Source organism: Corvus moneduloides, chromosome 8 (assembly GCF_009650955.1).
Source record: "Corvus moneduloides isolate bCorMon1 chromosome 8, bCorMon1.pri, whole genome shotgun sequence".
In the NCBI taxonomy this organism is placed as follows: Eukaryota; Metazoa; Chordata; class Aves; order Passeriformes; family Corvidae; genus Corvus; species Corvus moneduloides.
In genome coordinates this window covers 10,273,004-10,296,330 of record NC_045483.1, presented here as the reverse complement: position 1 = coordinate 10,296,330, position 23,327 = coordinate 10,273,004, and the positions used below count along the sequence as shown (strand labels likewise).

Below are 23,327 nucleotides of genomic sequence, written 5' to 3'. Positions count from 1 at the left end.
TGGTGCTGTGATCAGTGCCCTGGGGAGCCCGTTCCAGTGCCCAACAACCCTCTGGGGGAAGAACCTTTTTCTAATGTCTAACTTTATGTACTAAGAATTTGTTTTTCCAGAGGAATAAGGATGTAGGGCAATGTTTTAATCTACCAGCAAGGTATGTTCCATCTATGTGTGTTGCTGGTCTTAAAGGTGCACTGTAAGTATAAGCGCTCAAATTTCAGTGCTGGTAAAATATGTAGAGCTGCAGAGTGGACATGAATTTTGAGAAAATCCAGAAGGAACACAACATTCAGATGTTTGCCAGTAGCAATACTCATCTTTTGTAAAGCAGAAACCAGTTTTTTAGTTCCTCAGCTTTCACTTGCACACATACCCCTAAAAACAAAAAAAAAGAAACCAGCCTTCCTGATAACACTTGAGACTGTCTTGGGTAGAATTTTCCTGCCTCCAGGGCTGGAGGAGGAGCCCATCCAGTGAGTTATTTGTAGGTCAGTTGTCTTTCCATGATGAAGAATAACAAGGTGATGAAACGAGCTTTATCTTCTGCACTGGTGTATCTATTTCATGTTGAGATTTTATGTGTATGTTTTAATGTGTTTTTTCTCAAAGCATGTAATAATGAAGAATTGTGGCATCCCCTTCCTGGGTAGTTATCTACTCAATATGCAAATGTATTCTCAATGCCCTGAGTAGAAGCCTGCTGGAAGCCTCCCAGTCAGTCCTCACTGAGCAGTTCCTGCATTGCACCTGAGTGTCCAGAACCAAAGACTTTGCTGTCACTTTGATGGAAGCAAAACAGGCTCTCCATGAAGGAGGAAATATTTAATAGTTATGATGTGCACATATTTCTTTTTTCTTTTTTTTTTTTTTAATCAGTTGGGGAAAAACGAGCGAGGGCAGCAGCTGTGCCATGTGAGCGAGTGTGTCATGAGCCTGCTGGGCAAGGCATAGTGAAGGGCATTATTCTGCTGGGAGGTTGGCACTGGCCATGGCCCTCCAGAGTTGCCACAAAGGATTTTCTGTTCGACATCTAACGCAACAAGCACATTCATATGTTTGCAGAGGGTTGCCATGGAAACCATGTAAACTGTGATGCTGGCAGACAGAGGCAAAGGTTATACTATTGTAGAGGCCCTTTTGTATTCTCTTTAAATGTTTCAGAGCAGCTATATTTCTTAACTGATACTCTCAGCCTATGCAGCAATTTGTTCAGATTTTTGGTTTGGTCTTCTGTTTTTCCTCCTTTTTTTCCCCCTTGTTTTTTTCATGACTGTACTGAGGAGGTCAGATGAGAAGTAAGAATAGCAATGAAAATGTGGTACTCATTTTTATTTTTTTTACATAGGATCGCTTGAGTTTCATTATTTGAATTGATTTATCTTTCTGTTAGTGATAATGATGCAATTGGAAATGGAAGAAGAAGGCACAAAAAAAGAGAATTCAACCTATTCTGCTCCTACTAGTACATTTCTCTTTTATTTTTTTTTTTTGAGTGCTTTCATTGCTCAGGTAGAACTGACTTGGGTCATTGCTCACCAGCACTTGGGGAATTTTCAATGCTGGTCTCCTTTCAGAACTATGAACTTATGCTATTTATAGATACCAGTTTTAACACTGGCTAGTCTTTAGTATGCTTTGAGGGTTCATGCGTTTTTAAACTTACCATACTAATTTAAATTTCCAGACATACCTATTGCTTTGTTCGTGTTTCAGGAAGTACTCCCACCATGGCCACAAAAGCTACTTATTAAGATGAAAGAAAATTTTTGGCTCTTCTATAGGATTATCCAAGTCCGTTTTGGTTGTCCATGTTTGCAAAATTATGCTTGTTCACAGGCTCAGCTTAATTATTATGGGAGGTTATTTTAAATGACTGAACCTGTGTCTGGGCTCATGATGCAGGTCAGAGAGAGGTCCAGGTACTGCTTGTTCACCTGCTGCTCTATGAAGATGAGATGTTACCTGATCACGCTGTGCATGTATTCATTCCTGCCACTTAACTTTTGAACCTATTGGTTACTTTAAGCCAAACTTGGTACAAAAGTAAAAACATAATTTGCTTACGCTTTACAGGAGTTGAGATCTGGTTAAAGATGTAGAATTTTGATGCTGAGCAGCATCCTCAGTACTTAAACAGCAACCTCAGTACTTGAAGTACAAGTTGTTCAGTCCATCTCATTATAGGGTACTGACTAAAAAAATGTCCAAGTGTAGATAATTAATGGAACTCCATCACAAGTTTGCACAATCAAGAGACAAACTCTTCAGTTTTCAAGACTAAAACATACTTTGCTACAAAAAGGGCAAAAACCTTCTAGGTGTATAAAATATTACCATCTTTAATAGACAAGTAACCTCAAGGCATTGTGTTTCTGAACTTGTGAAAGTGCCGTCACAATTACACAAGGCAGCGCTTAGTAATTACTTTTTGTGGATACAAGGATAAAACAGCCAACTTGGAGAGCTTACTGTTGAGGGTGATAGTTTCTAACAGAGAATGAAAAGGTGGAATCTTAGCTCAGGATGGCTGCTGATTTACTTTTGGACAGCCAGGCATGCACCATGCCAGGAGTGGCCAGGAAGGGATGGATTTGTTTGTTTACTTATTTCTCGTGTTTTGCTATTTATATATCAGATGTATCACATCAGATGCTTCACATCCAGTGCCTCGTGAATGTGATGGTTAAAAATAACTTCAAAAAACTAAACTGTCCATTTTAGTCTTCTAGAAACCACTGGTCTTCCAGTCCAATATCACACAGTTACAAACAACACGTTGAATATGACATGAAAATGAACACGGGATAGATGTAATGAAAACCTTTCTTCAAGTTTCATCCAGCATAATTGTATAATTGCACTCTCTGAGGGACGGGGGTTGTCTGCCAGGTAGGAGCATTTCTCATTATGAATTCCAGTTTTCTGAGTTTGAAGCCAGAAGTCTCAAGAAAAAGTCTGTTCATGTAGCACAAAACTTTGCATGCTTTCATTGCATCATACTGACTGCTTTGCAGTACAAACTTTGATTAGTTTTGATAATTTATCACAGAGAGAGAACATGTACTGGTGAGGCAGGCCAAAATCAAAATTCCATAGCAATTTGCCAGGGAATTAAAAAGAACAAAATTATAAACCCACAGCAACCCACAAATGGCATCTTACATGCTTGTTTCAATGCACACTGGAAGCATCACTCAATTTTAAGATAAAAATAGAAATCCAGCTATCTCCCTGCCCAAAATAATGCAATAAATTAGCAAGTTGGAGCAACACATCTTACAAGGAAAAAAAAATCTAAATACTTGCCAACTCTAAAAGGAGCACCTACTCCTACTCTTCCAGACTCCTGAGACCAGATTAATCCTGCAGATTCCTTTTTTCCTCTTTGGATTAGGAAATGAGTTCCAAAGAATGATGTGGTTCCTCCTCATCCCCACTGTGGTTAAGGCAGAGCTCTGGCTGCCCTGGGTCAGTGTCGTCCTCCACAGCATTCCAGCACGTCTGTGAGAGCTGTCATGAAGGAGCCCTTGGCAAGCATCTAATCACCTATTATTCAGCACTTTATTAATCAAGTTCTGTGGTATTTTTTTAGCATGTTCTTCCACTTATACGGAGATCTTTAAGTCTTCGAACAGTGTTAGGTCTTTACAGATGTTTATAAAAACCCCACAAAGCACCCAACACAAAAGTGAAAAAAAATAACTGAAAGACCTAGAAAATACATTACTTTATTTATCAAGCAGATGTAAGCTCTATATCCTCAGACATTTTTCTGTATCATCGGTAATTTTCTTATGGTATAAGCTGGAATGCTGTTTCCCTAGGATGAGTTCCATGAGTTATTCAAATATTCAAAAAAAAAGCATCACCAAAACTCAGAACACAATGTCATTTTTCTAAAAATTGCTAATTGATTTTTAAATTTGTTCCTTTTAATTCTTAATGTTATAGTTGAGAGAAGAATTTGCCTCTACATCTCAGGCGCTGAACTTCAGCCCATGGGTAACATGTCAGATACTTCCACTCAATATAAACATACATGGGTTTAATTGCAAACAAGCAAGTAGCATTTTCAGGCCAGGTTTACAAATGAGCTTTGGAAATTAAAATAAAACAATTCTTATGTATTTAGTTTTATCTAGGAGACAGATCCATCTAATACATTTGTTGGCTTCAGAATGTTCTTGAAATTACAAACAAAAAAAGCCAGTAGAAGTCAAAATTGAAAGAATTGTTTGAGGAAGGATTTGAGGGAGAGTCTTTAGTGTTGCATGTGACTGATCAAAGGCTGCACATGCCTTCAAAATTATAACTGAGAGTCTCTGCAACTGTAATTCTGAGTTACTGGTGCTGCAGTTCATTCAAGTCCCTGGTTAGAGGAGAAACCAGGAAGCTCTTCTTCACTTGCATGACAATGCTGTAGTATAAAGTAAGTGTCTTCTGAAGCAGTCTGGGGTGGATGATTGCTTGTACCACTTTGGCTGCTGGGAAGTTCTGTTCCCAGTATGTTGGACCATCTCCTCTTTAGATATGAAATATTCATGCTTCATGCAACTGAGATCAAAAGAGAGGATGGTTTAACTCTCTAGGACAAGTGTCCGATGTCAGCTGGTTTTCCATTCTAGGAACAATCAGAGATGTGTGCAAGTCCCCATGATTTTGTGTAGCATGCCAGGGTGCATCCATGCTCTGTAATACCAGAGTAGTTTGTTGTGGAGTGTCTTTTATTTTATCCAAGTTTCCAGAGCTTACAAGTAACGATGGAGGAGGAGAATTACAGGATAACAGTAGATAATTGCTTGCTTGCCCTGGAAAATAATAGTAACCTAATTATGAAATATTTATATATTCTGCTTTTGACTTTAAAAATACTGCTCTTACTACTGGGCTTGATGCTGACTCACCCTACTCCTCACTGTGCGTCTTACCAAAGCTTTTGTTAGTAAATCTTCAGCACTTGTTCAGGGATGTGCTGGCTGCTTCTCTGAGCACATCTGCTTCTCTGTTCAGTGCTGTGGTTAAGTCCAAAGTGCCTCAGCCATCAGTTAGGCTTGCTTGAAATTCAGTGGAATAGTTTCCATTCCTGAAGGTGTGGAAGACCTTTGGCTCTCTAAATTCAATTTGCTTTTCTCATACCATGAGTAAAAGGTGGCGGGGACAAGAAGGAGGTCAAATTCAGGCCAAGTCAATTGAGATTGATGTACATTTTTATATAGCTTAAACTTTAAATGCAAATGAAACTTTTTTGCATTTGCTAGTTGGGTAGTTTATTGGGGGGAGGGGGTTAATTATTTTCAAGCAAGCTGAAGACAATATTAACCATGTGACTACATACAGAAAAAGTGTTTCTCACCACTGTAAATCCTAGGGATTTCCCTGGGAAGGATAATTAAAGCAACATGCTGTGAACGCAGCTAATAAAGTAGTTGCCTTTTGAACTCTTGAGTAGGGCAGCCAGGCCCTTGTGGCCCTGCTCTGCTCCACACTTTCCCCTGCTCTCCACCCCCAGATTATTTTTAACCCAGATGCCTTTGTGTAACCGCTGCAGACTGAAGCTTCATGGAGAGGTGTGCTTAGCACAAGTAGGGAATGGCATTTTCAGAGGTGGGGGACTGAAGCATGTGCACTGGGAGGGGCAGGATTGCCTCGAGGCAGCCAGGAAAACATGAAAAATTGTAGCATAAGGTATGTTTAACTTAAGTCCTCTAAAGATGATGATTTTGTAAGTATTAGGGATGCAACTATAACCTCCATCAAATTCTGCATGTTTGCTAACTTTTCTCATGTTATGTTTTGACAGTCACAAACATTTATTTGTAAATGGACCAAGGAAGGGGAAAAAGTGTTCCTTATGCTAAGGCAAAACTAATTTTGGTAATGGAGAAAAAAGAAAGTCTTCGAGTCTTGAATGGGGTGAGAAAAGACACTCTCAGCATAATCTGTGAATAGTTATTTACAGTTTTTTGTCCCTTATGCCATCTCATGGCTGATTTAGTCCTATTAACAGAGCCTTCCCTCTACACCTCAGTTTGAGCTTGCCTTTTTTAAGCATTCGCTAGAATAAGGGGATAGCTCTTTTCTCACAACACCTAAGATTTTTTTCCTTGCTCATGGCCAATCAGTGGCAATGTGATTGCTGCACAATCAGGCCTGGGCTTGGCTGGCATCATTTGTCTTGCACTTCCATCAATCCCTAAAATTACTATTTGTAAATGATAGTTAAAAACCCTAAAAGAGCCATAACATTCCAACTAAGCCTCCTCTTATGCAAAATCAATATATGTTGTTGTGCTGTTTTATTTAAAATATTTTGAGTTTTTAACTATACCTATCATAAATTAGCTTTTTTGAAATGCTCTTGTTTTCTGTTAAATGTGAAAATGATGTATAAGTCAGTAAAATGTTAAAATTCCTTTTTTGTGAGGCTAGCCAATTTATTTTGACATAGTCAAGCTGATATTGATGTATTAATGTGACTTATGTTATTGCTCTTCATATAAAATTTATGGCAGAGTGATTCAGAGATCCCAAGATGAACTGGGGAGACTTGTTCAGGGTGTGGTGCATAATATTAATGAAGATATGATTTGTCCTGAAGACTGTATGATCGAAGACCTGGCACAATTTCATCTTTTCCTCAAGTTTCCAGTTACAAATGTCCTACTGAGATTAGCTGTTGGCCAGGTTTCCCAGCTCTCACTTGTGAGTTATGGAGGGCGTTGAGCTGCAATTCTGTATGGTCAAGTGCATGGTGGTGGTCTTAAATGGTGTCTACACAGAGCTGTCAGGATTTGATGTGAAGAGAGAGGAGCTCCAGGGGATTTGGGCTATAAAAAGGTTTGGCTGCGTGCTGCCATACACAAGATCGATCGTTCATGTAAATATTTGTAAAATCCAGCAGTTGCCTTGTGTCGATCATCTGGATTGCCCACCGTCACAGCCTCTGACCCGCCAGCAAAACCCAGGAGGCAGCTGCTTTGGCCATGGCATTTCTCAGGGTAATGAAACTGCCATAAATCACAAAGGCTTTTCGTGTGCCCCAGGATCGATAAGAGGTGTCCTGCTCTCCAATGTCACACGTCGTACCAGTGACCCAGCAGGGCTCTTCCAGGCTGCTGGGAGTAGTCCTTGTTACTCCAAATGGCTCTATCCAGGTTGATGTGAATCAATGGATTTTAAAAAGAATTTTTACATGACAGACTTGTTTCTTCTGCTCCATAACCTTATGTAGATCTGCATATAAAGTGGAATTATTTTCCTCTGCATCTGTGCAGGTCAGGGACAGCCCGAGAAAAAAGTCACCAGAGGAAGCTGGAGACTTTACAAGAGAGGGAGAGTGTTGCAAAATATGGAAGGCTGTGGCTGCAATCAGCTTTTCCAGTTAAGTTTTTTTACAGAGAACTTCTTAGTTTATACTGTGGAAGAACCCGGGTTTCATGTTTTTCAAATGACACAGGGACATTGTTCAGCCATTGTCGATGTGTGTGGGTTATGTGTGTGCCTACTTTCACAGCTTAATACGGATAAGTGGTACCAGAATGTAATCTTTTAATTTAGCACTCTGTTGTCTACTGACTCGTGAAATATTTTTAGGTAACTTAAGCACAAATGATTATGTAGATAAGCAAAGGCAAGTCTTTAAAAATAAAAAAGAAGTGCTTTTTATTGTCACTTGCGTGAATTGTTTCACCAATAAGCTCTGGATTACTCCTCTGCTACTTCTCTGTAATCAGTTTGCTTGTGTGACTGAGTTTATTCTGACTTGTATGATTTGTGTACAGAACATTGTATTCTCAAAATGTTTGTATTGTCTGCGCAATCTTAACAATTTTTGTGAAAACAAGAGAACATTTTATGGAGTGAAATGAGGAAACCTGTACACTGCTGACTGCTCAGGTGTCTCACAATGCAGTGATGGCAACAGCCCAGTTATGTACTGCCTTTCCTTGGCACAAGAGGTTCCGTAGTGGGCAGGGTGGAGCCTAGATCTGAACTCTCAGGGTTGTGCTTTTCAGACCAGTTTTGTCTTTTATCATACTGACTCTCAGAAAAGGGTGACTGGATAACTTGCTTATCAAGGGTTCCCTCCCTTTTTTCTCCGTGAAAAACTCACGCGACATTGAAGGAATAGCAAAATGTGAATGATTAAAGTAGTTTGGGTCTACAGGGTTAAGCATGCAAGTTCATTTATGAGACTCAACACATGCAAATAGCATTTATGGCCATGTGGTAGAGCATATTGGATGCATCAAACCAGCATTCTAAGCTCCAGAAGTTTTTTCCCCACTGCTTGTGCTAAAAAATGTTGGCAGGCCAGCCTGCAAATGTGGAGGTGCAGACTGCACCTGCTACAGGCGGAGTGCATTACAAGAAGCCTTCCTTAACAGAGAAAAAACATCATCCCTGCAGTTGAAGGTAAAGCTACAGGCCTCAAATTCTCATATTCTGTGTGCTTGTCAGCAACCCACTTAGTTCTCACTTCTTGACAATAAGTGTGTCTGGCTCAGTTCCAGTTTACACTGAATAAAGTGTGAGTTGCACAACTTGACTATTTGCGTTGACTTCAACATTGCACCATATAATTGGGAAAAAATAATGCTTTAGATTTAACACAGCAATACAGAAACAAGGTTCAAATGTACTCTAGTGCTTATTTCTTAGGAAAAAATGTGTCTTGTTGCCATATAGTCTCTTTAATGTGGTGTCTGAAAGAGATGATAATTTTATTAGCTTGCTGTGTTTAAAAGCAGAGGGACTTAAATATGCAGTGCTGGATTAGACTATTTGATTAGTAAACAGTTTGGGCTGTAGTATGACAAATTGTTTATGGCTGTATTGCTACTGCAAGAAATGGTATTAGACACTCCTGTATCATCATTATCTTTATTTCAGAACAAGCATTCATGTAGATATGCAGTTAACTGGCAGGGGAACTGATACAGTTGAAAATTAATCCATTAAAAAAAAAACAAAAAAACCTTAAGAAACCCTTACAAGCATTTGCTGGTATGAATCTGAACATGTGTTAAAGGGAGAGAGGTTGAATGGCTGGGCAGGTTAGGGGGAGGTATGACTACTTTAATTTTTAAATGCAAATTAATTTGTGTCAGTTTAAGAGTGTCGTTTGGCTTAAGTGTTAGTGTATAGAATTACTGTGTATTAGTAAAATGAGTTTATAAAATTTTGAACAAATGCTACCTAGGTATTTTCACCTCCACAAAATGAGTTTAGAAAATGCTAATGTCTGAACACACATCTTACTCACCTGAACAATGTGTAAAGTAAGAAAATCCCAAATCCATTGTAACATTTTAAAAGGAAAAGAAAATTTGTCAACTCAGATATTTATGGTATTTGATGTCCTCATCAGGTGAATTTCAGAATGAATTTAATTTTGAGGTGCTTATCCAATTTTTTTTTGCCTTAGAGGAGTTGCAATTATTCATTTCTATGTCATCACTAAAATGTATGGGAGGGAGGATGAACAATTGACTTTCTAGTCCAGAAAATAGCGTTGGTGACCCTCTTCTCAGTCTGTATTCTCCTACCTATTTCCCCATCCCTCTCAAGCATTCTCCCATATTCCTGAAGTGTGTGTGTTGCTGCCAGCTGACGTACGTAGCTGACAGTGTTTGCTAAAGCCAAGTCTTTGATTCAGACTGGAACCTGTTTCATAGGGAGGCTGGAACTGAGATCAAGAAACGCCCAGTTTGCTTCCAACAAGTCTCCTGGCAGACAAGATATTGGAGGGGGGGTGGGGGAGAGAAAGAGCAGACTGTTCCTTAAAAACAAGCAGGCGAGAAATTGCAGGAGCAGAACAGCTCAACGTGCTCCTGAGAAAGGAACCGCTCAGATGCAGCGCAGTCCAGCTCGAGTGCTCAGACCCCAAATCAGTCGCACCAGTTAATGATGCTGTGCACACACTGCTGGTTTGCAGTGCTGGGAACTCTCAGTAAGATGGATTGCACTGCATAGAGAAAATGGAGATGTCTGAAACCAGCCAGAAAAGATCAGCATAAAAGGTAGGTTAATGTTCTGTTGCTAGGTGATCTAATAATTTGGTCCCTTTTCTGTTACTCTGTCTGGTGGTATTTATTTTTATATACATTCAGTACATTATGAAAGATATATCAAGTCAGTGCTTTCGGGGGGGTTCTTTCTCAATATAAATTTTTCTCACATTTGGCCTCTTGCACTTTTGTTTTACTTTAGTATTTCTTGTTTCTCTGACCTCATTATTATTTTGAGCTGGTTTTGTCATTTGACATTGAAAATAGTTATTGCAACAAAAGCAGCACAGCAGGTTACTTAGACTTTACAAAGTGTCAGATGGGGATGCTCAGGATGTAATGTTGCAACCTAAAATCAACAGTCCCAAGTTCCTGGAATAAATTAAAGCTTTTGTTAAATAAAACTTACTCCTAAGTAGAGAGATACACAGCTTCCTGACAGAGGGGTATGTTCTACTTTCTCTCTGTAGCCCAGTTACGGGTATGAAATACAGAACAGGATATGGAAGCCAAGCCCATGAGCTATATAAGGCATCAAAGCATGGGAGGGCACGACCTGTTTTCTTTTGTATCAGAATTCAGTTCAGCATGAACCGGGAGGGCAGAACTAGGAGGGGGAAGTGGTGTTAAATTAACAAGTTACGTTGTAGCAAGAGCTCGTAAAGCCTTTTTGTTTTACAGGTCCTTAAAAGTATTTTTAGCGGAGGTGAGGATTCCGTGTAACAAAAATGTATCCATTCTGACTTTCTCTTCTTGTATTGGCCCCACATTGGAGCCGTTGAACCATCTATGGGAAAACTGCTCTTCTCTATGCTTTGAATCTCTCTTTAGCGTGTCAGCATCTGCATGTTAGGCCAAAATGTGGGCTAGAATGTGTGTCTGAGTGGAGCAAGAGTGATGGCTCTCACCAAGATAGAATCAGATCTGCTTATGTTTGACTTCTCTGTGTATGTTTGTCCTTTCTGACCAGTCAAGATATAGTGTCTTGTTGTTATAGGGTCTCTCAATTCTACCTGTGCCTCAGTCTCTGTAACCACTCTGGAGCATGTGTAAGAAATGCTAATTAGTACTGTACAGGAAGGTGGTACCTCACTTTCTTTAATTCATAAACATCATTGGAGGGGGTGGAAGCCAAAAGTAGCCTTGCAGCAAAGTTGGTTTCTTCTCTAGGCACAAGTAGCACACACACACACAAAAAAAGAAAAGGTGGGGGAGAGGATCCTCTGTCACAATTCATAGATGTTGAGGTCTGGATTTTCTGTAAATATTTTTGTGTTATTGCTGGTTCTATGCTGAGAAGAAGATACTTATTTTTTAGTTCCCAAAAGCTGACAGCATTTTAAACAAATATCCCCTTTCTTAAAAAAAAAAAAAAAATTAAAAAAAGTCTGTAGAAGATGCAAATAAATAATAAAAGAATGGTTGATTTGTTTGAAAATATTCCAGGAAACAGTAGGGGTTATATGAGAGTCAGCCTGGGCTCAACAGGGCAGGCATTGAACCAGATCTAATAGGAACAACTGGACCCAACTCCCATATTATGTTCAGTAATGGAGGGGTTTTGTACTACAAGGACTTCAATGTTGTAATCTTAATGGCTAGAGGTAACAAACCAGGCTGAAAGGAAAGAGGAAAAAGTAAAGTCCAAGGCAATTAGAAAAATCTCTTTTCTGGATTTTGGGTATTGCCAGTCACATTTGTGCCATTTTTACAGATGAATGGGCTTTTCTGTCACTGTAAGAATGAATTGTAAAGTAATGGACTTGAACTAATTATGTCCTATAAACCTATAATAATAACAATAAATGTGTTTTGAAGTTCAGACATGCGTGTAGTTGATCCAGTCAACTGAGTCGATCAGCAGCTGAGCAAGTCTCCTGCTTGGGGTTAAAAGGATTCAGGAGCATTTTAGGGGAAAAAATGGTCAGATAAGACAACTCCTGGGAAGGAGGGAAAGGGCAGGAGTTACAGCTGGTCACCAGTTCAAGCAAGGTTCTTGCTATCTACATTTCTAGACTGCTTTTAGTTACCTGCAGGTGCTGGGAAGCGTTTGTTCTGACACTGAAAAGGTGTCTGTTCTGGCTCAGATGGAGGTTCTTACCCCAACACAGATGGAGAACAGTGGAGGCTGACAGATCTGGTCTCAAGCTCTTCATACCATGTGGCATTTAGCCAGTGATCTCATAGTCTTATGTTTTCTCCTGATGCTTTTTATCTTTTTCTTCTTAAACCTCACCATTTTCGGCAGGGGAGAAAGAGAAAGTACAAAAGGGAAAGTACACACAGGGCAGAGGAGGGGAGACATAAGACATGGTTGCATTTATAAGTGTATTTTTTCTAAGCTGAGCAGTGGTCAGATCCCCAGACACCATCCCAAGAGTTAATTATTTAGAAAAACTTAAGCTCCTTTTATACTTCCACCAGATTTTTCCCAAACTCTCACTTCCTTGAAGCAAGGTCCTTGTTTTCTCCCCAGCATCCCCAAACTGATCACACATACCAGGCTTCCCAGCAGTCAGTCAGCAAATGCTGAATGAACTCCTGCACCCAAGCAGCAAATGCAAAACTCACCAATATGTTACCACAGCCTCTGGAATGAAGCCATGAGAGTTCATGGAGCTTGTTTCCAGGATGTGAATTATGCATCCCAGAACATGGTAGGTTCATCCAGCATGCCGGGTACCTCGTACCTCCTGGGAGCTCTGTGTGTGCAGCTGGATGATGTTGCATCCCAGATGATGTTTTCTTTCTCTCTCTCTGGAAAAAAAAAAATGGCAGAAAGAACAAGACCAATTAAACCTGTAATAACTGTTTTATTTCCTCTCAATCCCAAATTTTATCATAATTTGTAGTATACAAGAAAGGCGTAGACATGGTTTTCTTGGCTCCTACCTGGTAATGCTTTCCCAGCTCTGTAGGTGGCTTCTATCTGGAGTTTCATACTTGGTCACAGGACTGCAGTGCCCCAGGATTTCATCCTTGTGCTCTCCCTTGCAGGTGTCAGCAAAGCCGTTTGGGAATCAGTGTGGGAAACTGGCTGAAAACCAATTTGCATCCTCCTGCCAGCCTGGGTCGTGGCGTGTCTGCACAGCAGAGGGTGCAGCACAAGGACTGAAAGGACTTGCTGCCGGCAGAAGGAGGGCTTGGGTTGTGCTGAAGCTGGTTTTAACAGGGCTGCCCAGTGTTTCCCGTGGGAAATACATGAGATTATAGTGGAAGCAGTTCAGATGCTCCACGTTGGCTCACTGTTCACAAAATACCCCTAATGGTAAATAGCAGTGACACAAACGAGGGATGGGTGAACTGTGCCACAGAGCAAGGACACTTTGATCCACTGATACCAGAATGTCAAAACATGCTGTTGAACGCTGCTTGACTTGAGGTTTTTTCCTCTGAAGATGTGAATTTACATACCAAATATTTTTGCATGCAAATATTTTTGTATTAAAGATATTACTGATTGTAGATATTTGCATGTTAAAACGTATTTTCATTATACACTATCTCATCCTTCAAATCCTGTTTCTCTTTGTTCCTTAAATCTGAGAAAGTGTCCCTCTTCAGTAGCTTTTGAGGAATGCTGTTCCTGAGTGTGCTTTTGAGCCTGATTCTTTGTATGAAAATTCAGATGTCTGCTTCTTTTTGATCCAGTTCTGTTTGTGTTTACACAATGCTTATCAGGTTTTTTTAATGAGATTTTTACGGTGAATACATGAAAGTATTTTTGGTTGGTTTTTTTTTTTTTTTCTTTTCCTAACGTAATGAGCTTCAGTGAGAATCTTTGCATACAACTGCACACAAAAGGAGAAAAGCTAAAGCTCAGCTGTTTGCTGTGGATGTGGCTTCAACGCCATGTAACCCAACATGCAACCTTCTCTGCAGTTCCCTCAACATCTCTTAAGTGTCTCATGAAAGAGCAGGCACCAGCTGGAGCCCTGTGGAAATTCCCTGGTGGTCTTTGAATGTCCTGAAGCCTTTTATTTAAGCTGGGGTTATGAGATGCTTTGAAAATGCTGTAATTGAGGAATTTCTTCATTCAAGTTGGGAGATGAGCTCTGAGCAGATATTAAGCAGGCCTTGTCTTCTGGGTGTTTGCTTGAACAGCTCAGGAAGGAGAGCTGTGTAAAAACCTCAGGAGGTGATAAGGGCAGTTTAAAATGATACAGGAAAGTTTGTCATAAAATGCACAATGGTAATTTCAAATGTTATTCTTAATTGTATGCTGTTGGGTTTTTATTTTACCTTGAATAGAGATGGTTGTGCACTATCAAAGAACTTACTAATGGTTTTTAAACAATTTTCTAGAATTTTTCCTAAATTTTCTAATTGTGGTAGTTATTCACTTGTTCTTCTTTCATTTTAGATGATCTGCAGAGATGAGGAGGGACATTTAGTTGTGTCCAGACTTGGAAGTTGTATGCACTGCCCTCCTTTGAATTAACATTGTTCCCTGTTTTCTGTTTGTTTCAGGGGAAGCCTTCCATCCACAGTGTTGAAGCATGAGTGCTGATGCTAGCCAGGTGGTGATCACTACTCCTCCCCCGGCCACGATGCCTCACAAAGAGCGGTACTTTGATCGCATCAATGAGAATGACGCAGAGTATCTCCGGGAGAGAAACATGTCCCCTGACCTGAGACAGGACTTCAATATGATGGAGCAGAGGAAGAGGGTCACCCAGATACTACAGAGCCCTGTGAGTGCCATTAATGGGGAGTAAAAAGGAAAGGGTGTTATAAAAAAAGAAATCTGTGTCACAGCTAGGTAGAATATCTCTGGACCATCTTTTAAGAAAAGTCACTGAACAGATTATCTGGCATTTTGTTGGCATAGTGGACAAGCAGCCTTTATTGTGTTGTTTTTTGTCCTGATACTTTTATATTCTTATGGTTCATTGCAGTATTACAGAAAAATGTGGCTGGCTGCAGGGTTCCTAATTAAAACTTAGGGGCAGGGAAGAGAGTGAAGGAGTCACCGGTCAAATAGGAACAAATTAGGGCATTACGTGGTGTTCTGCTTTCTGGGTTTGAATATTAACCTATCATTTGCATCAGGAATGCTTTAATTAACATTTATAATTGGGTTAAGTTTGTTTAAAAGCTAGAGTATGTTCTTTTTATGTCCTTGAGGGTGACTGTACCCCTACTTGGCCATATTAGCGCTCATCTACTGGTTGTGTAAGTTGAGTACTTGTGTAGACTACATATAAAACTATTAAATCTATTGAACCACGCTCATAGTCATTTTAATTTATATTTTAATACTTGTATTCTTTGAGTTTAACCTGATGAATACATTGGAAAGTAATACTGTTGCCTTTAGTATTTTGAAGCCGTAGGGAATGAGTAAGGCCTGTGGGGTGATCTTTGGGGGTATCCGGGTGTAATGTGAGTATTGAGGATAATGGGACTGGGAAGGGGCTAAGCAGCTTTACAGATCCTTCTGTCTTCAGTTCCTCTGTAAATTGGGGTGCTTCTGTAATTTTTTTTGAAGCTTTTCCATATGTAATGAGATTGCAAACAGCTGTTAGTAATCACCCTATTATAGTCATCCATGAATAACAGGATTGTTTGCTAAAGTGTTGTCGTGGAGTGTCTCTTGGATCTGTGTGTTGCTTTGAGTATAATGTGAACCTGTTGACTAAGGAATTTATTATTTTTCAAGTCAATTTGTGCAAGCTTGGGTTTGCAGCCAGGCTCTTTTATAAAGAAAATAAGGAGGTACTGCATAATATTTTAATCATTATAATTTTATGTTAAATACTCAGTTGTAAAATGTGATCAGAGTCTACTCATTCCTGTTCAAATACTCGCATTATGAGCAGCCAGGACTCAAAGCAAAGACTGAATCTTCAGCCTAACAGATAAAAATAAGTGGGAGAGATCATTTGGGTTTGTTTATGGGGATCGTTTTTTTGGTCCTTTTGATGACAGTATTGAATCTGATGAGCACAACTATTTCATTAACATTTTGGGGCACCTTTTGCCAAGTCTGCCAGATGTAATTAATGTCCTTTTGCTGCAGCCTCTATGTTGTTTTTATTACTAGATGCAGTGTAAGCATGCAGATTTTAGGGAGGGGCATGAAGAAGGGTATAAACCCCTGAGTTTAGGTTGCTGTTTTAACAGAAGATTGCAGGACAGAGAGCTGCTGGGCTGCTGCAAGAGAAGCTGAGCCAGCACTTTTTGGAAAGTGACTGTTCAGAGCTGCCAATAAGTTGCAAGGTTTTGTTGTGTAAGGGAACAGTTGTCCAAATAAGCCAGGGGCGTGCTGCCTGCTTGGCTTACAGAGAAATGGGAACATGGGAGCTGAGTGTGTGATCAGGCACGAAGAGGAGTTGTCTGAGCTCCCATTTCCCCTCAAGTATCGCCTTTTATCCTCTCTTTTCCTGATACAGAAAATTTAGAGGAACTCTGCTGTGATTCCTCACATGAGGAAATGAAAATATTTTTATACAGTATCTGTCTCCAAATGTCCACCAAGAGAATTTCGTAATTAATTTGGGGGTGAAAGGTGCGGCATTTTTTCCAGGCTCCAGTTGCTGTGTGCCAGTTCCTGGGACTGAAAACATTTACCTTGTTCTCCTGAATTTAAAATTCATCACAAAATGGACAGAAAGTATTGTTCCTGTTGCCAGTCTGTGTAACACAGGTTGAATTGATGAGTGTTGTCCATAGTGTTTTTGTTCTCTAGCTGCAGAGTTACATTGTGTTAGACATTTTTATAGAACTTAGTTGCTTTTCTGGACTATTCCGCTTGACAGAGAGAATATAGTTTGAAGGTGTTTACAAGAAGAGGAAGAGAAGTTATGAGACACAGTTTAAGGAAGAGCTTGCTTTGCTTGTAAATCTTTGCCGAGTCTTAGATATAGAAATGCATATCTTCACCAAGCCTTGATAAATGCATTCAGATCAAAGAAATAGTCATTGACTCCTCTTCTGGCAAGTATTAGGAAATATTAAGTGTATCTAGCAAGGATAGTAACTGTCTTAAAAGTACACAAACATGTATGGAGTTGAGGTGAGCTTTGAACATGCGCTTTCTGTGAGCAAAGGTCCAAAATTAAAGGGTTAATCAGTGTCACATAGTAGGAAGCTTAGGTACTAATTTAATCTGGCTTTATTAATGAGCTTTTTTCTTTCTTTCTTTCAAGTAGGAAAATCTAAATCCTTCAGCAAGAAAATAAATTAGAGAATATATTTCAGGAACCACAGTATATTTTATTCAGTAAGGGCTGTTAGGCCTGTAAGGGCTACAGGCCTGACCACACATCTTCAGACATCAAGCTGCTGCATCTCTCTGATGTGCTGTTTGGTGCCCATACTAGTGTGCAATCTGACTACTCCTCTCTGATGTGCAATTTCCCTTTCCTAAATTAAATAATTTAAAAGCTACTGAAAAGCTATTTCCATGTTTGCTAATGTCTTCGAGTCTGTTCATAATAAACCTTAAACAAATCAGAGTTGTTCTCTGACCATTGCCCATGGAGAATGTCCTGGCATTATCAGTTGAGTTCTCAGATGTGTTTGCCTAATATGCATGTAGCTCCTGAGCATCTGATAGCCTGGAGAATCTGATAAACTGAACACATTTGCTGTTCTGTGTATGTTAGAAAGGTGGAAAGAAATTAAGATCAGCTGGGCCTGAGCAGGCTGATAGCATCCAGAAGTACTGCTGGCCAATCTTTAGCATAAAGCCATTTAGGGTTATTTTAGTAATGACTTCAGTTTCAGAGGATTCAGGTAGCAAGTTGTTATTTTTAAAGGAAAGGTACTACATTTATGCAGTGGACTAATTTTATTGCTTATTAGGTCCAAGATACTTGTACTATTGATGCCTTGAGAGGCCACCTAAAACAGAATCTAGACAGGAGTAAGGGAGTAAGGTCGGTATTTATTTGAAAGGCCTTCAAAGGTACACCCAGAGCCAGAGGCTATTCTCAAACTGGACCTAAGATGGACGACAAGTCACGAGTTCTTCACGCTTTTATAGGTTTGGTTCATTTGCATATCAGGGTTAATTCTCCAGTTAATGCTTCCATTTAATGATGTAATTTCCCCTCAGCTTGCCCCCTTCTCAGAGGCTTTTGGTTTATTCTTTTTGGGCCTAGGATGATCTGGTTGTCCTTGAAGAGCAGGCCCAGAGAGGCTTTGTTATGTCTACCTGGCACGAGAGAGCAGAAATTAACAGGCTTCAAGAAACTTCAGAGTTACACACTAAGCAGCACAGGATTTGAAAAATATAAAAGTTAAAACCTAGGGCATTACTATAATATATCCAAAATCTGAAAAGATATGTTGGTTGTTTTGGGGTTTTTTATATTTTCCAACTTAAGTCTGCAATTAAAAACAGTTTTGCCTGTATGCTAAACAGTCATATGTTGCTTGTTACACAGAATAACTATGTCTTTCACAGAGCAAAAATATATTTGCTGTACCATCAAATCCCTTATTTTAGTTACGGCCTTTATTCCTTCCAGCATTTCTCTGATGCCATCACCATAGCAACCAGAAACTCTTAAAACACTCTTTTTAAAAAAAAGGGCAGTGGTTGTGCAGTTATGGTGTTTGTGAAAACTGAACAGCCAGTTCAGCACTGAGGAGCTGAATGAATATATAGATTGGAAGAAAATCCCCACAGCCACTGTGAAGCAGGGAAGGTGTTGGATGTTTCTGCAGGCAGGCAGCAATGCCACACTGCTTCCAGTGCAGAGAGACCATGTGAAACAATGGTCAGAAGAAAAGCAGCAGAAAAGCAGAAAAGCTAACTACAGCCTTCAGCTAACGGGACAGTGTATGTAACCTAACAGGAAATTAGGATCAGGGCTTAGATTGCACTGAGGAGTACCTTACATACCTTTATATTGGTGTATTGGAAGGAAAGCTACAGGTGAGGGTGGAAATTGAAGAGGATGCATTCTTATACAAAAATATGCTTTTATATAAGATATACTTCATTCTTTTTACTGATGTAAGAAGTTGTGTCTGAAGCAATGAGTGGAACAGCTGTTTCATGTAAACATAAAAATGCCTGGTTATTGGAATTTAAATGTCTAATATATGTTTTTAATTTAACAGTGAAGTTTTGTGTGGCTTCTTGAGACCCGTTGGATGTGTGTTTGCTATTTTTACGTATAAAACACAGCTATTTGGAGCTTGTTTATTTTTTTCTTAAGTTGAGCTCTGTGTTGGCAGGATCCCATCAGGCTTTATTTCAATTTCATGCTGGATCCAGAGAGTGTCTACCAATCCATCATGACTCTTCAGGTTGTTCAGGGCCATTCTGGCTTGACACTGCCATTGCAGGAAGGTTCCGGTCAAGCTATACAGATTGCAAAATTTTGGGGGGTTATGCTGAGGTTAAAAATGTACTTCTCTACTGTGCCTCCCTTCCTGCCTTGTATATGCACACACCCCCCTGCCTCCCACACTAGCTGGTCTTGCCCAAAAAAAGTGGGGAGATAACTATACAGCTTAGCAACTCTTCTATTCAGGGGTCTGCCTTAGTATGCAGCATGCAGGCAGATTTTTCTCCTCAAAAACAAGCAATCCCACCTACACTTGAGGTTTTTTTTCTGGCTATGTTATTTTCAAACCATCAGGACAGAGATGAAGGATGATGTAATTTATTTTTTCCGTAGCTTTTGCAGTTGTTTAGCTTACTGTATTTTGTATCGAGTGAGCATCCAGTATTTTTGCAATACCACTCCCTTTTTGGGGAGTTTATTTTCTTAAAAGTATCAAAGTCCTTTCAGTTCCTCATATGTTTTGGCTTTTACTGCTCTTTTCTCAGAAGTTCAAAAGCCTTTCAAATCCTTCAGGAGCCTCACCTCTTGGCCACAAAGGACTCACAACCTTTTATTTCACCTGAGGACCTCCTCACTGGGCAGTCCTCTCGCCTTGCAGCTCCTTGCTCTGGCTTTTGTCTTCTGTGACATCTTCCCGACATCCTGCTGGGAAGTCATGACTCTCCTCTCTCTGCAAGAGCTTATTTAATTGCATGCTTTCATCATACAACCTGTGCAGCATTTTGTTCACCCAGAGGCAAGAGCTCAACTTGACACATCATTGAAGACACACTCCAAAATGTCCCTTAAAGATCCCCTCTGCACTGTGACAATGTTTTAAGTGAGAGGGAATTGGTGTTCAGGGTAATGTCTCAAATCAAGGCCATCCACTAGATCTCTGTGAGGACCCAAGAAATCCCAATCCCTAGTTATCATTTCTATAGCTGCCATGGTGCACTGTAAATTCATACCAATGTCCTGCACCTCAAGTGTACGTCACATTTCCCTGCTTTCTTACCTTAAAAATAGGTTACCTCTCAATCCCCTCTATTTCCATACTGCTCCTTTCCACTTGGTTTGAACTGTGGTGTTTTTTTCATTAGATATAAATGCCAACAGATACATGTTGAACCTGGAAAACCTTGGAAAGCCATAACTGGTGACCTTCCTCCTTGGCTGCTAGGAGCATGTGCATCCAGAACACTCTGCAAGAGCTCTGCCATCCCTCCTAGTGCATCGCCACCATGTGTGCTCCCACCCTTCCAAGTCCTGCACTTACTGAAAAACCCAGTTAATTATGCTCAGAAATGCGTGAGACCCCTGATGAGCTGAAATTTGATTTCTTCTAGCATTTTACATTTCATTGTACATTCCATTTACATTCATTAAATTTCATTTACGTTCCATTTAGCCAGATGTATAGTATGGCTTTACTCCACGAGAGAACACGAGGGAGGGACCCAGACCCCCATGCAGAGCAGCAGTTGTGTGAGTGGTTGGCGCTGGGGCTCTGGGAGCTGGGTGTGCTGGAGATGGACTTGGCAAAGGAGTTCAGTGCTTCAGGTTTGGCTGTAATCATAGGGTACCTCTAGGCTGCTTATCACAGGAGTAAACACTGCTGCAGCTCAGAGAGGAAAGCCAGTGTGCACCAGGTTAGAGGAGCCGGAAAAACTGGCACAGGCTGAGCTGTGTGTGGGGACCGCCTTGCTGTCAGCCGAGTCACTAAATCCAGCCCAGCTACCCTCACCTTCAGTGCAAGAGAGGAGGTCATTGTAACTTTGGCTAATTCCCCATACTTCTTACTGAGCCTATTTCTTTTTGTCTTAACATGAAGCCCCCTCCCCCTTGTTCTCTTTCACAGCATTGACAAACACTTTTTGTGACTCTTATCTTCTCCCCGCCAGCCTTCACTCACTGGCGGTTTTTTTGTGGCCAGCTCCACCCTTTTCCACTTAGGGCCACCCGTTGTTTGTATCTGAACTCCAGTCTTGAAAGAGCCTGTTAGGAGCTGTGTCGGCTGTTTCGGTGAAGGTCTTCCTCTCACGGGCAGCTGTGTTTACAGCACAGGAATCAAAATTAACATCTCTTCGCTCTCGAGGACAAAATACCAGTTAAGTTTTGAAACTTTCCTTCAGTGGTAGAGATTTGACTTAGAGACTCTGTGTGGGCACGTTTAGATAAGTTGAGTTATACCCTTTTCTAAAATGGATTTAAGATATTAGAAACTGATCAAAATGGGCAAAAGTGAAAATGGGTGAATGGGTTTCTTGTATTATTCAACAGCTTTTAATCTAACAGCAGTGCTGCTATGAAAGGTAGGGGCCTCACATATCTTTTTTAGCTACTTTCCTGTAGAATGACATGAAACTGTTTGGTCATTACTGTAATTAGTCCTAATGTGCTTTTAATGAGCACATGCTTTCTCCTCTTAAAGGTTTGCAATGGTGTGGAGTATTTGTAGATGACTTGCATACTTATTTGCTTATGATTTTATTTCTACTTCTTTTGAGTTGGATACATGTAGAAATCAGTGGTCAACAAATAAGAAACAGCACAGATAGTCAAAATACTGTGTACTTATAAGCCTGTGTACTTCTTAACATCCTCAGAGAGCTGCCTACCAAGATGAAGCAATTAATACCAAGCTTTTTAGCAACATCATTGTTCTGCACTATATATGTGTGTATCCATGTACCATAGGTTATTCTAGCAAGTTGATTATTCTAGTTCTTCCTGTATACGTTGACTGAAAAGTACTAGTTGTCAACTGGTACATGGAAATGTTGCTTTGATTCTTAAAAGCCCAAATTTACCCTGTCAACTCAGATTGTACTTCTGAAAGAAAATGAAAGTAAATGAGTCAGAACTGAGCTTGTTAACTTTACTCTTGAGTTTCAGAGAACTGTTGCTGGTCTAAGTTGAAAGATTTTTCCATCTAAACTAAGTCTATGATGTGTATTTGGAAGATGATTGCAAGTAGTTCTGGAGAAGTAATTTTATGATATTAGAAAGACCTTGACCTAATCATTCTACTAAAGACTCCATCAAGAAAAGCTGTGTCTGTTCTGCAGGCTGTGCAGTACCATGTAAGGCTGCTAAAAAGCTGACTACAGTTTTGGGAAGAGTGGTGTTCTGGAAACAGTTTTAGGAACAGGCTGAGCTGCCCTGTTCATTTTTACTGGTGAGTTGTGGGGAAATTTATGTCTCAGAGCAAGGTGGTGGAGTGGCACTCAGAAGGTGGGTGAGGTGGAAGCAGAGCTGCAGCCTGCATTCCGCCAAAGTCAGGCTACTCACATAGCTGTCTGCTGCTGCCAGGTGAATAAAAGCCCTGCTCAGCATCCTCCCAGTTGTGCATCTTGTCTGAAATGTTACTGTACCTCCTTTCCAGTAGCTGTCGTGGGCCCAGTGTTCATACCATGGAATGTTTCCTATGCAAACTGTCAGTCTGATGCTTGAAGTGCTGTTCCAGCACAAACAAGGGGGGATACAGGTGCTTGGCTGGGCAGGTGAGGTCCCTGAAGGCAGAAGGATGCTTGTGCAAACAGGAAATGAGTCCCAGCTGTGGAGGGATGCGTTATCCAGGCTACATCTTGGCTGTGTGCAGGCACAGCAGGTGCCTGAGTCCAGCTGTGTTGGCAGGATCATGGGCAGCCATGAAGTGCTGTGCTGCTCACTTTGGGACTTGCACCCACCCCAGTGTAAGAAGTCACTGCTCTTAGTATCTCATGTCTAAAGTCAGAGTGGTTTCAAACAAACAAAACAATGCACATGTACCCAAGGAGCCTGCTAAATCCCAGGGCTGAAACTTTCCCTTGATTGAGCAATGCTGAGCATACAGCTGAATAACATGATTTTTCATTCACCTGACGGTAGAGTTTTTCCTTTGTCAGCATTTTCTTGTCAAATACTACATCTGAAATTACCAGTGACCTTTCCACTTGAAAAATACCTGCTTTGTGCCAGAGCAGCACACTTGTCATCTCTTTGAAAACATCTCTCTCCAGTGTGACATGCTTGTATGACTTGCTTGATCACT

The 23,327-nt window shown here is 40.4% G+C and overlaps 1 protein-coding gene across 7 annotated transcripts in view; it reads left to right on the top strand.

The window, feature by feature from the left end:
• The window catches only part of ADD3 (adducin 3), a 93,465-nt gene that overhangs the window by 53,838 nt on the left and 16,300 nt on the right, over positions 1-23,327 (top strand). For 5 of the 7 annotated variants that reach the window (XM_032116073.1, XM_032116078.1, XM_032116075.1 and 2 more), the window contains exon 3: positions 14,478-14,701. In XM_032116073.1, the coding sequence (XP_031971964.1) occupies positions 14,507-14,701 (195 nt within the window). In that variant the 5' untranslated portion in view covers positions 14,478-14,506. Of the gene's footprint in view, positions 1-9,733; positions 10,020-14,477; positions 14,702-21,316; positions 21,403-23,327 lie in introns of those variants that run through there. The other 2 variants (XM_032116077.1, XM_032116079.1) reach the window with 2 other exon arrangements.